At 42.9% G+C, this 13,249-nt stretch overlaps 1 protein-coding gene across 1 annotated transcript in view; it reads right to left on the bottom strand.

Annotated features, from left to right (window-relative positions):
* Window positions 1–3,061: 3,061 nt before the first annotated feature.
* The window catches only part of CCDC39 (coiled-coil domain containing 39), a 30,626-nt gene continuing 20,438 nt past the window's right edge, over window positions 3,062–13,249 (bottom strand). Inside the window, exons 14-20 of the mRNA XM_030575207.1 lie at window positions 13,097–13,220; window positions 11,935–12,094; window positions 10,300–10,406; window positions 6,464–6,604; window positions 6,092–6,271; window positions 5,881–5,966; window positions 3,062–3,230 (exon numbers count right to left, since the gene is read on the bottom strand). Coding sequence (XP_030431067.1) covers window positions 3,062–3,230; window positions 5,881–5,966; window positions 6,092–6,271; window positions 6,464–6,604; window positions 10,300–10,406; window positions 11,935–12,094; window positions 13,097–13,220 — 967 coding nt within the window. The remainder of the gene's footprint in view (window positions 3,231–5,880; window positions 5,967–6,091; window positions 6,272–6,463; window positions 6,605–10,299; window positions 10,407–11,934; window positions 12,095–13,096; window positions 13,221–13,249) is intronic.

Raw genomic sequence — 13,249 nt, 5'->3', positions numbered from 1 at the left:
GAGGTACAGTTGCTCCTTGCTCTCGGAGCGATAGAGGTTCCAAGAGAACTGAGGAGCAGGGGGTATTACTCCTGTTATTTCCTAATCCCCAAGGAAAAGGGGGGGAGGGGCGTTATAGGAATTTTTTTCACCAGACAAGATTTAATTTTATATAACTTATACTGTGTGTGTGTGTGTACGTACACACACTCTCACACCCACAAAGTTTTAAACAAACTAATACTGTACACAGCAATGATGATGGTGAAGCTTGTTGAGGTGGTGAAGTCAGAGGGTGGATTATTTCCCAGGGAATGCCTTGCTGCTAAATGATGAACTAGCATTCAGCTGAGCCCTCAAGGATTGACATGTTGTTAATGTAGCCTCACTCTACAAGGCAGCACAAATGGAGGGAGGGGAGACAGCATGGAAGACAGAGACACACACTGTGTGAAAGAGATGCACATTGCCCCTTTAAGTATGCTGCCTTTTAAATAGATCAGCAAGTTGAGACAGCAAAGAATCCTGTGGCACCTTATAGACTAACACGTTTTGGAGCATGAGCTTTCGTGGGTGAATACCCACTTCGTCGGATGCATGTAGTGGAAATTTCCAGGGGCAGATATATATATGCACGCAAGCTAGAGATAACGAGGTTAGTACAATCAGGGAGGATGAGGCCCTGTTCTTGCAGTTGAGGTGTGAAAACCAAGGGAGGCGAAACTGGTTTTGTAGTTGGCAAGCCATTCACAGTCTTTGTTTAATCCTGAACTGATGCTGTCAAATTTGCAGATGAACTGAAGCTCAGCAGTTTCTCTTTGAAGTCTGGTCCTGAAGTTTTTTTGCTGCAGGATGGCCACCTTAAGATCTGCTATAGTGTGGCCAGGGAGGTTGAAGTGTTCTCCTACAGGTTTTTGTATATTGCCATTCCTAATATCTGATTTGTGTCCATTTATCCTTTTCCGTAGCGACTGTCCAGTGTGGCCGATGTACCTAGCAGAGGGGCATTGCTGGCATATGATGGCGTATATTACATTGGAGAACATGCAGGTGAATGAACCGGTAACGGTGTGGCTGGTCTGGTTAGGTCCTGTGATGGTGTCGCTGGTGTAGATATGTGGGCAGAGTTGGCATCGAGGTTTGTTGCATGGATTGGTTCCTGAGTTAGAGTTACTATGGTGCGGTGTGCAGTTACTGGTGAGAATATGCCTCAGGTTGGCAGGTTGTCTGTGGGTGAGGGCTGGCCTGCCACCCAAGGCCTTTGAATGTGTGGGATCATTGTCCAGGATGGGCTGTAGATCTCTGATGATGCTTTGGAAGGGTTTTAGCTGGGAACTGTATGTGATTGCCGTGGAGTCCTGTTGGTTTCTTTCTTGGGTTTGTCTTGCAGTAGGAGGCTTCTGGGTACATGTCTGGCTCTGTTGATCTGTTTCCTTATTTCCTCTTGCGGGTATTGTAGTTTTGAGAATGCTTGGTGGAGATTTTGTAGGTGTTGGTCTCTGTCTGAGAGGTTAGAGCAGATGTGGTTGTACCTCAGTGCTTGGCTGTAGACAATGGATCGCGTGGTGTGCCCAGGATGGAAGCTGGAGGCATGAAGGTAGGCATAGCGGTCGGTTGGTTTTCGGTATAAGGTGGTGGTAATGTGACCATCACTTATTTGCACCGTGGTATCTAGGAAGTGGACCTCCCGTGTAGATTGGTCCCGGCTGAGGTTGATGGTGGGATGGAAGCTGTTGAAATTGTGGTAGAATTTTTCCAGGGTCTCCTTCCCATGGATCCAGATGATGATGTCATCAATGTAGCGTAAGTAGAGAAGGGGCGTGAGTGGACGAGAGCTGAGGAAGCATTGTTCCAGGTCGGCCATAAAAATATTGGCATATTGTGGTGCCATGCAGGTGCCCATAGCGGTGCCACAGCAGCTGCTGTGGCAATCTCCCTCGGTCCTGAGCCCTGTCGTGTCCTCCCCGCTCTATAGAGTAAGCGGGGGACCAGCAGGAGGGATGGGGACACCCTGACATTAGCCCCTCTTCTCCCCTGCACAGCAAGCAGGAGGCTCCTGGGAGCAGCTCCAAGGCAGAGGGCAAGAGCAGCACATGGCAGTCAGGGGAGGGACAGATGAACTGCCGGCAATTGATAGCCTGCTGGGTGGCTGCTGCACAGGTAACTTAAGGGAGTGGGGGGCTGCCGGTCCACCCTGCTTCCAAGCCCCCACCAGCTAGCTCCAACCGGCTGCTCTTTCTGCAAGCAGCGGCCAAAACAGGCAGCTGCCAAACAACGTTATAAGGGAGCATTTCACAACTTTAAAGGAGCATGATCTCTGATCAGCAACGAAACAACGTTAACCAGGACAACTTTAAGTGAGTTACTGTACCTCACCCACCTTGTGTGTCATGATTATATTGTCATTTGGAGGAAGAAAAATGGTATAACTTATTCCAGAATTTTAACTAAGTTTCAAATATAAACCATTTGTTGTGTGACAGATTATATTTAATGAAATAGTGGAAACTTTGAAAGTTGGCTTTATTCACAAATTCATTTTCCCCCACCTTCCTCCCAAATTTTGCAAGAAGAAGAAATCCAGTCTACTTGTAATTATCTAACATTAAGATATAATGGTTACTTGAAGACTGTTTTCTTTGACCATGACATGATCATAAATCAGCATTGCAGAGGGTGTTCAACTTACTGTAATCAGTGATGTGTTAGAGGGGAAAGTAGGAAGACTAGTTACGTGTCCCTAGAAATATATACTGATCTCATGCCAAGTAAGAATTTAAATCACTGACATTTTGAGGATTTCCCAAAAGTTCTTTAGTCATAACAGCAGGAATTAAACAAGTTAGACACAATTTCATTTAAAGTTTTATTTGTTAAACAGTCTTTCTGCCAATTTGATCATTTGACAAGTTTGTTTACAACATACATTTTCTTAGCCACTAAATTAAAATATATACTTCAGTCTAGTAAATGTTTCTAACAAACAGAAGATCTTTCTAAATAAGGAAATGTGCATTAAAGCAATTTTACCAATTCAGAAGCACTAGTGTGATGTGAGTCAGCTGTAGTAGAGTTCGAAATATTATTTCAGGCTCTTTCTGCTATGAAGACTACTGGAGCTACTAGCTGCACTGGAAGGCCGTGAACCAGCACTTGCTGTTGCTGCCGGTGAACCGAACGATAAACTCAGATCTATAATTTTAAGTGGGGATGGTTGGCCAGAAGTTGAACCCATGGTGCTCCTGGTTGATCTAAAAGGCAAAACAAAGTTATCATAAAGTTAGAATGTAGACAAAACCCTCTTGATTAGAAAGGGAAAAGTGTAGTTGATAGTACAAGTTAAGTGATCACCTGAGCACTTTGTAAGACTAATGCACCTCATCTTACAATGTGTTAATAGCATATGCATGTATGATCTTAGAAGTTTGGAGTCTGATTCCCAGTAACAGTCAAACTGGGGTAACAGTGATCGGGGGAGGGAGAAACTGAGCAAGGAAGGAACTAGCTTCTTCAAACTATGTGGGCAAGATGTTTAATGTTTGCCCCTGATACTCTACATGGTGACAGGCTTCAGAGTCGTAGCTGAGTTGGTCTGTATCAGCAAAAAGAACAAGGAGTACTGTGGCAGCTTAGAGACTAACCAGTTTATTTGAGCATAAGCTTTCGTGGGCTAAAACCCACTTCATTGGATGCATGCAGTGGAAAATACAGTAGGAAGATATATACGCAGAGGATGTGAAAAAATGGATATTGCCATACAAACTATAATGAGAGTGATCAATTAAGGTGGGCTATTATCAGCAGGAGAAAAAAACTTTTGTAGTGGTAATCAGGATGGTCCATTTCCAACAGTTGACAAGAAGGTGTGAGTAACAGTAGGGGAAAAATTAGCATGGGGAAATAGGTTTTACTTTGTGTAATGAACCATCCTAATGGTGTCCAGTTTGCAAATTAATTCTAATTTGGCAGTTTCTCGTTGGAATCTGTTTTTGAAGTTTTTTTGTTGGAGTATTGCGACCTTGAGGTCTGTAATCAAGTGACCAGGGAGGCTGACGTGTTCTCAGACTGGTTTTTGAATGTTAAAATTCTTGATGTCTGATTTGTGTCCATTTATTCTTCTGCAATGGAGACTGTCCAGTTTGGCCAGTGTACATGGCAGAGGGGCTTTGCTGGCATACATCACCTTGGTAGATGTGCAGTGCATCATCATATCAGAGGCTCATTCACTTGCACCCATTTTTTCATGTCCTCTGTGTGTATATATATATCTTCCCACTGTATTTTCCACTGCATGCATCCAATGAAGTGGACTGTAGCCCATGAAAGCTTATGCTCAAATAAATTGGTTAGTCTCTAAGGTGCCACAAGTACTCCTGTTCTTTTTCCTGATCCTAGATGAGGATTTCTAGAGTATCTTGTACTACTGACCAAAGACACCTAGAAGAAAGTGGTCTGGTCATAGCTGAAGACTTGACTCAAGCCAGAATATTTGTAACATTGCAGGTAGAGTACATTTCCTTTGTAAAGTTAGCCCCTAGAACAAGCTTTTTTAAAATAAAAAATCTTTATATGTAATGGGAAAGGGAACTGAGTTTAAGACTAGTAGTCCAGAAGACTGCAGGTGCAATAATCCCAGCTGCAAGGAGAAGAGCTGGGTCCTCAATCAATTTGAAATCTAAAAGTGGACTGTGCTCCACTGAAAGAGCAAAGTAGGAATGGGAGGAGTGGGAAAAATGAATAAGCAATTTCAGAGCACTGCTACCAAGAAAGTCTGAAACTGTCCTGATTTGAAGTGGAATGGACGAGACTAGACTAGATGTGTGGACGAGTCCTGTACCTCTGTCTTAAGTGACATAGGTTGTGTTTGCTAGAAGAATCTAACAGAAGACTTGAGGAGAATCTATAGTGAAGCTTTTCTTAGCCAACAGAGATGAACAAGAAGGGACAAAACAAGAAATCAGGGTGTGGGAGTACAGTAACTCCTCACTTAACGTTGTAGTTATGTTCCTGAAAAATGCAACTTTAAGCGAAACGATGTTAAGTGAATCCAGTTTCCCCATAGGAATTAATGTAAATGAGGGGGTTAGGTTCTTGAGAGATTTTTTTCACCAGACAAAAGACTAATATACACAGACAATAAGTTTTAAACAATTTAATACTGTACACAGTGATGATGATGATGATTGTGAAGCTTGGTTGAGGTGAAGGAGGTCAGAGGGTGGGCTATTTCCCTTACTGCTAAATGATGAACTAGCAATTGGCTGAGCCCTCAGGGTTAACTCTCACTCTACAAGGCCGCAGGAATGATGGAGATACATGCATTTCCCCTTTAAGTACACTGCCTTGTTAATTAGATCAGCATGCTGAGACTGCAGCTGCTGCAAGCTCCCTCCATCCTGAGCCCTGGTGTGTCCTCCCTGCTCTATGGAAGATGGGGTAAGTGGGGTGCAGGAGCAGGGGGGAGGGAGACACCCTGACGTTAGCCCCCCCCTTCCTCTCCTCTCCCCCTGCACAGCAAGCAGGAGTCTAGGGGAGCAGCTCCAAGGCAGAGAGCAGGAACAGCACATGGCCATGGGGGGAGGGACAGCTGCAGTTGCTAGCCTGCTGGGCAACTGTTGCACAGGTAACTTAGGGGAGCGGGGGGCTGATGGAGGGCTGCTGGTCCACCCTGATTCCAAGCCCCCACCAGCTAGCTGCAACAGACTGCTCTTCCTGAAAGCAGTAGACAAAGCAGGGGGCTGCCAAACGACATTAGAAGGGAGCATTGCACAGCTTTAAACGAGCATGTTGCCTAATTGATCAGCAATGTAACAACGAAACATTAACCGGGACGACTTTAAGTGAGGAGTTACTGTACAAGGAATAACAATGTACAGTATTAACTTTTTTTTTAACACTCACCTGATAGAGGCCACTGAGCTTTGTGAAGATGATCTAGAACTGTAATGACTACCCATGGAAGCAGCTGTAGGAAGTTCTAAACAGGACTAGAAGAGAAAAGAGATCTACTATTGGTCTTTGCAAGTGGGATATGACACATACACTACCAATTTTACCATCTATAACAGTGTCAGCATTTTCAATAACAGTTAAAGTCAACTAGAGATGCTACCTGTTGGAAGTATGTTTGAAAGGGTTGAGTTAAATCAGGGTTTGCTTCTAATACATCAACCAACACTTTGTCAATGGTTCTGCTGTAGTCTTTCAGCTCACGGAGGTCAATATCTTCTTCCTCCTGTGTTTTCGTTTTACTTTTCTTTAAAGATCGGACTTCTTTGGATAGTCTGAAACACTTTTGGCATAAAGTAACAGGTAAATATAATTTAACGAAGTTTAATATTGTGAAAGTTTAAATACCTTTTTATGAAAGGCCAAACACTATTAGTAACAGACTTACAATTTAAGTTTATGTTGCATTTTTACTATACTCCAACTATAACTCAAACCAATAAAATAAGAGTTGTCACCTGTTTATTAAACCAACCTGTGTCATGACTCTTTCTAACTTTGGCTTCTGTTGATCTATTTCTTTGTTCAGCTGCAAAACCTGAGCTTGCTTCTGATTTGTTTTTTCTTGGTAGACAGCCTCCTCTTTTATCATGATTTCTAAAGTGTTTTCCATACTCTGAAAGAATAAGTACAGATCAAACCTGAACATCAAAGAACAATGTTATTAGTTTAAAAAGTATGTGAATGTTAAGTAGTAAATACAGTGATCAATGCCTTTTCAATAGTTTATTGCACTTAACATTTTGTATTAGGCTCTTGATCACAACTCAGAATTTTTTACTCTTGTTGCTTGTGGCTCAGATTTTTAAAGCTGTTTAAGGGTTTCACCTCTCTGTTGTGATACCTGATTTAGGAGTTAAAATTCCATTGACTGTCAATTTTAAAAATCTGAACCTCTAACTAGAGTCTCCATCCTTAAAATGTGTTAGAACTATGATCAGACAACCCCTACAATCAGTTGTCTGTCTTGCATGATCCGTTAATCAGCTGTACATAACATGCTTAACGCAAGCTCAAAAGGATGGAGTCCTTGTCCAGCTGGTTGGAAGAAAGGAGGTTACTGTCTCTTTTTAAGGGCTTCCCTATAATGGGGCAGAGGGATAAGTGGGGAGAAAGCTTACATGGAAGAGCAGGAAGCAGCTGGATCAGGTGTGGGTATGGGAGGTATGGCCCTTCCTGCTGACTGGAAGGGTGGGGTACTTATAGCCCATGTAGCCTCAGAGATGCCCTTCTTTACATGGATGAGGCTCACAGCAGCAAAAGTAAGCAGGCTGGAGCATCAGATGGGGCCTTTAGTTGACATGCGTGGAAGCAAAGATGCCCCAAACCACAAAAGGGGAAGAGTGCAGAGATCGCATACTCCCAAGCAAGTGTGGTGAAGGGGGTGCAAAGCCAGGGTCTGGGAGGCAGAGGAGAAACACCCTTGAGCAATAAGGAGGAGACACCAGGCTCTCAATCACCCAACAGCAGCTGCTGTAACTGCAGCAAGCTTCTCTGCCTCCTACTTACATGGGACTGCAGGGCTCCACCATGTGGCACTGGAGGTCTCCAGAAGCCTCAGTGACCAATGGGTTCCTATGAGGATGAGTCAGAAGGGGCAGAAGCAGCACCCCATAACCCAGGTTTTCCCCTTGTCAGGGGGGGGGTTAAGGGTGACTCCTTAAGGGATCGGGGTTGCGGACCTAGCTGAAGTCTCTCTCTCCCATTCACATGTGGGAATGGGTGTGGGAGGAGGGGTAATCCCCACCAGCAGCAACAGCTTGAGCCAGAAGAGGAAAAAGAAATGTCTCCTTGTAGGGGCTGGCCAGGGTTGACTGCTTCCCATACCAGGCCATAATGAGTGGTTGGTCCCTTGCAGGAATGGGGGAATGGAGAGGGAGGTTACCTGGACTTCTCCATACTGCACAGCAGTCAGGGGCTGTTGGTTGTACACTCATGCCCCACAGCGTGGGAACACTTGTGATTAGGGGTGGGGGACAGCACAGCTAGTTTGGAACCTTGGCATATGAGGGCTCTCAATTAGGGATGTAAATATCAGTTAAAGTGAACCAGTTAAACGATTAAAGTATCAGTTAACTGAAGTCACTCAGGTGGGGCGGCTAGGGCTGGGATCCTGAGGGCCTGGGGCTACTGCGGCCGGCGCTAGGATTCTTCTGGCCTGCCAGCCCAACATGGCTTGCCAGCTGCCAGGGTAAACGGTTAAGGTCTGCTTTATAGTAAGCCTCGTACTTACCGGTTAACCATTTAACCTTTACATCCCTACTCTCGAGGTGGTACAAATATCAGCAGTGCTGCAAACATTTAGGGTGTAAGAGCACAGGTTTAACAATTTCATAGAACACTGGCCCTGTCTATGCTATGATCAATTCCAGAGGCCCAGATATTTCAGTACATGGTGTCGATGGCAAGCCATGGGCCAGTGTCATATGTCCACTAGTTGCTTTTCTTGTCTTATGTTTGCCAGTAGGCTGTGAGGTTACATGGATCCTTCTAGCAGGGTCTTAGTCCAAAAATTTTTAGTTGAGTAGTTGTAAGGCAGGTCCTTCTGAGGATCTCCATTAGTGTTCAGACACTTACGGATTTGTGGCACATTCTCAACCAAATATGTAGAAGCAAATAGGAGGCAGCCTTATTCAAGGCAGCATTCCTGGTCACTTTTGGGGTTTTTTTGTTTTTTTTTAGCTTTTAGGGTTGGTAAACTAGTGACTGGGTCAGGGAGGGATACTTTGCGAAGAGCTTTGGTGTGGAGGAGTGATCTGTCCTCTTGACACTAAGGATCTCAAAAATAGACAGGGGGCCAGGGGAGTCCATAATGCTATAGGAGGGTGGTACGATTAGGATTTGCCCAGCAGGGGCATTAAGGACTCAGTCATGGGGATGGCAGGCCCCTCACAACATATCAATTTGTTGTGGTTTTCAGAATGAGGCTCACAAAGTGGGAGCTCCAAGACCATGAAGTGTGTTCCCACTTATTCTGGATTGGAATCACAACAGCTGCAGCCTGACTAGGGCTAGGAGGCCACAGCAATTCAGGCAATTAGGCAGTGGCACTCAAATGCATACAAGATGTACATAAGACCCCATGTAGAGAATCAGGACTAATTTTCCTGTGTTTCCAATTTCAGAACCAAGCAAATGGGCCAAGTGACTAATGCTGTGTATCTGTGGGGACAGTATTGTATACTGGGCAAATAAGCAGGCTTTCCAGTCATCTGGAGGTTCACAGCTGTGCCTAGATTCTGAAGGTGGAATGTGCTGTGGGACCAGCTGATGGCCTGGGAGTAGGCACCATGTGCAATTATTGTTCATGCTAGCAAACAATTTGGGAAGATGTAAAGGGGTGGGGGGTGAGGACGTATTTTTGTGCAATGAAGGACTCTGTAAATATGTGCGAATGCATTGGGAAATGGGAAGCAGCCAAACTAAATTGCTGGCACCTCTTTGTGGCAGATGTCCAGTGCAGAAGGCATCCAGCTTCCCCGCCGCAGGTCTGGGAACTGGTGGGGTAGGGCAGGGGAGATAGATTATAGTATCATAACTTAGTACAAAAAACTCATGGAAGATGTCCAGTGCAGGTACTCATTATGGAAGGAATATGGTTATCAGATAAAGTGGGTCTGAAGAGAATTTGAAAGAAAGCATCTGTTAAGGGAGCTGAGGAACTGGAGTTTGGAGCGCCTACATAGCATACAGCAGGGAGCCAGCCCCCTCCTTTTACAGCTCCTTTTTACATCACATAAGGGAAGGGTTGTGGGGTCCCAGCTATGAGATGACTGGGACTAGGTTGGGGATTACATGGAAATGACTAAGGAAAGGTTGACCTTCACTATACAGTCTATTGCCAGGTACTCCCAGGTATTTTAAGTGAATAATGTTGCAGCCTAATTAAACCACACCAATTGCTACCAGGGTGGCCGGATAATGGATGAATAACTACATAAATCACTATCTGTAGCTTACGTATGTGTAGACTTCATATGTAGTAAGAATGACAAATCCTGGGTCAAATTTTCAGAGGTACCTAAATGATCTGAGAGCTTAAGTTGTATTGAAAATCAATGACACCTAAGTTTGTAAGTGCCTATGTCATTTTGAAAGTGGGATTTTGGGCTTTCCTATGAGTTTAACACCTTTGAAAATTTTATCTATTGCCCATTAGCAGTAGGGAAGGGGGTGCAGAAAATTCACAAAGGAGAGTGAGGAAAAAAATATTCCCAGAATGCTTCTTAATCCACGAGGGAGAAAAAATTGGCTGCATCAAGGAAAATGATGGCTTCACCTATACAAATGGCAATCTTGTGTGCCCGTTACCTGAAGGTCTTCTTGAAGCTCCTTGATCTGTCTTCGCTTGTATCTGTATTTTTCATCAGCAGCTCTTTTTTCTTCTTCTAATTGCAGCTTTTCTTTGTACTCCTCACCTACAATATCAAACACTCAGCGTTAGAGTTTAAACATTGTATAAGGTGTGCACACTAACATGTTTAGGATATTAGATTTTCATCCCAAAGACAGGCTATTGCTGCATTTAAAAGTAAGTGCACCAAAATGTATTCAGGTACAATACACAGAGACATCATTTATGGCCATATATAGGGTAATGAAAGTCTTCTGCCAGGCTGCCTTGAGGATCTGCAACTGTGCATTATACTAAACTGGGCAATACATTTAGCAACTCACATGCCTGATGTTGCAGTGATCAATTGCTGAACAATAGATGTATTTGTAATTCAAAAAAGAAAGTATAGTGGTGATACAAAGTTGAAGCACCCTATGAAACACTTCAAACTCTGTTTGATTATTTAGGTCATTGATTAAAGCATCACCAGGGCAAGGAGGAGACTTAAACATTGTAATGTTGTCTACAGTGCTTCTGAGACGCCTCCAGAACTTTCCAGTAGAATTATTACCACAGGTATTTTAGGAGACTTACATTTTGTTACTCAACTGTATAACTAAAAAATAAATACTGTACTATATTTGATGTACTATAAAATGTATATATGAAATGTTAAAAGAACAACCAAAAAGGACGTCTTTACAGGAAATCTGTGTCCTAAAGTGCCCACAGTACCTGCTTTTAATTGATTATAAAAATTACAGGGAATACTCCACAAACTAGTCACCTAAAAACAAGGGGAAAAGTGATGGTTTATCAAGGATAAGGATTTAAGATCCATTGCTGTAAAGCCAGCAGAGGGCGCAAAAGTTAAACAAGCCCTGTCTTCACACAGTTATTGATATCGTTGACAATAATGATGCACAAATAAGACTAAACAAAGAAGACGTAAAAGCAGCTTGTGAAAGCTGTAAATTTGCAATGAGTTCTCAACAAAAGGCAAACAAAGTCCCGCAGGATTCCACAAACTGTAATGTGGGGATTCAACTTGTTTAAAGTTGTCTACACAGTACACAAACAGTGGCACAAGCCTCAACTCACCTTTTTACCAGATAATAGCACTGCCCTATAATAAAAACAGGAAACAAACAATACTGTCGATAAGGGACCTGCCTTCACCAGTGTCTCACAACCACTATGCCTTGCTGTAGTGCCTCTGGATTCAAGTACTTGCAGACCCTACTGGCCATTCCTCCTATGATTGATGAATGGGCATTCAGTGGTGGCACTTTGTGCAGTCTCTCTACACTTTATGCCTTCCGACTGTGGTTCTGCTGTACTTGAGAATTTTCACAACCCTTACTTAGGCTTAAGAATTTGCATAAAAATAAAAAACTTGAACTTTAATAGCATCTTTTTCCTGTACCTACTCTGCCCTGGTGAACTGACAGCAACATTCAAAATTATTCTTTCTGCTGCTACTATCAGTGTGTTCTGTAGCTAATTTATTCAGTAAGTACAGCCCTTTAGTATCATTGCTTCACTCCAGTGTCCCTGGTTTATGCTTTAATCTCTAATACACAAGTAATAACAATGTTCATTTTACATACTTGTCTCTGTCACTGTTTTAAAAGAATTCCGGTAATTGCTGTTGCAGTTATTAAGCACATGCATGGTATTTTGCAGGGCTATGACTTCTTTTTCAGCTTTGCGGATCTTTGCATCCAAATCATCACCTTCACGCTGAAGGTCCTCCTTTTCCTGGGCGGCCTTAAAAATAAAACAGAGATCTAAGAGAGAAATAATCGAACAGACACATTGTGATGGCTGACTCTGGGCTGCATGGCTCTTACTGAAACATAATAATATCATGACAATAACAGAAGAAAACTTGATGTTAAGTAGTTAAGAACAAAATCTTTTTCTATACTCTTACAAGAAATCTTAGAGCCTGATCTTGTCATGAGCACTTATGCAGAGCTGATTTCCCTGGAGTTCTATGTGGGCACACGGGTTCACGTGTGCTCACAGTAGAAGCCTTAGCTACTAAGTAGTTAGAAAATTCTGTTTCTTCTAGGTTTGAAAACCATATGTTGAGATAAGTTGTCCAAAGCACTCTCTAACTATAAGGCTGTTCTTGGATTATACAAATTTAAAACTAAATGAGAACACTATGATTACTCCTTTCCTTTTGGATAGGGATTTCAACAGAGTGGCTATAACATCTTCTGTGACCTATAAAACAGATTGACCAGACAGGTAAGTTCATTTCAAATTTTTGAAACAAATTAAAATTAAGTCAGTGGTGCACTGCGTGAGCACCAGGTTTCATCCAAGTAGAGCAACTTGCAGGACTGGGGCCTAAACTAGAGTTTTACTGAAATCTAGCTCTGAAGGAGTAGGCAGCTGAAATCTGTACCACAATTATTTTGTTTAAATCCTATTCCAAATTGAGTATAGCTGAAGGAGCATGAGAGTAAACTGCAGGATGTCCTGCAAGGCACATGCCATTCAGAAGAGCAGACTGGTTAGAAGATCCTGCAATCTGGGAATAGAGGTAAGGAGCAAAGAGTCATGTCCCCAAGACATCAGGAAAGAATGCAACTAAGACCTTTCTTCAACAGACAGGAGGTCAAGGTGTTTGTCTTGGAGATGAGGGAGTTGAAACTGGAGTAGAATAGGGGAAGCTATAGTTTAAACCAACATTTATGATGATAATGGAAGAGTTTTTAGTTGATTAAAAGCATTCCAACAGTAAAGTAACTCAACTACCTTAATGACATAGTACGTCTGAGTTTTCTCCTCTTCTCCTTCAGGAGGCATCATGACGATGGTAAGAATTTCATATCTGCATCTTAGTTTTTCAATTTTACTTAGACGGTCTTGAAATTCAGCACTGCTTGATGGAAGAAAGTGAACACACAT

Source organism: Gopherus evgoodei, chromosome 9 (assembly GCF_007399415.2).
Source record: "Gopherus evgoodei ecotype Sinaloan lineage chromosome 9, rGopEvg1_v1.p, whole genome shotgun sequence".
Classification (NCBI taxonomy): Eukaryota; Metazoa; Chordata; order Testudines; family Testudinidae; genus Gopherus; species Gopherus evgoodei.
The sequence above is the reverse complement of the archived record's forward strand: the minus strand, read 5'-3'. Positions and strand labels throughout refer to the sequence as shown.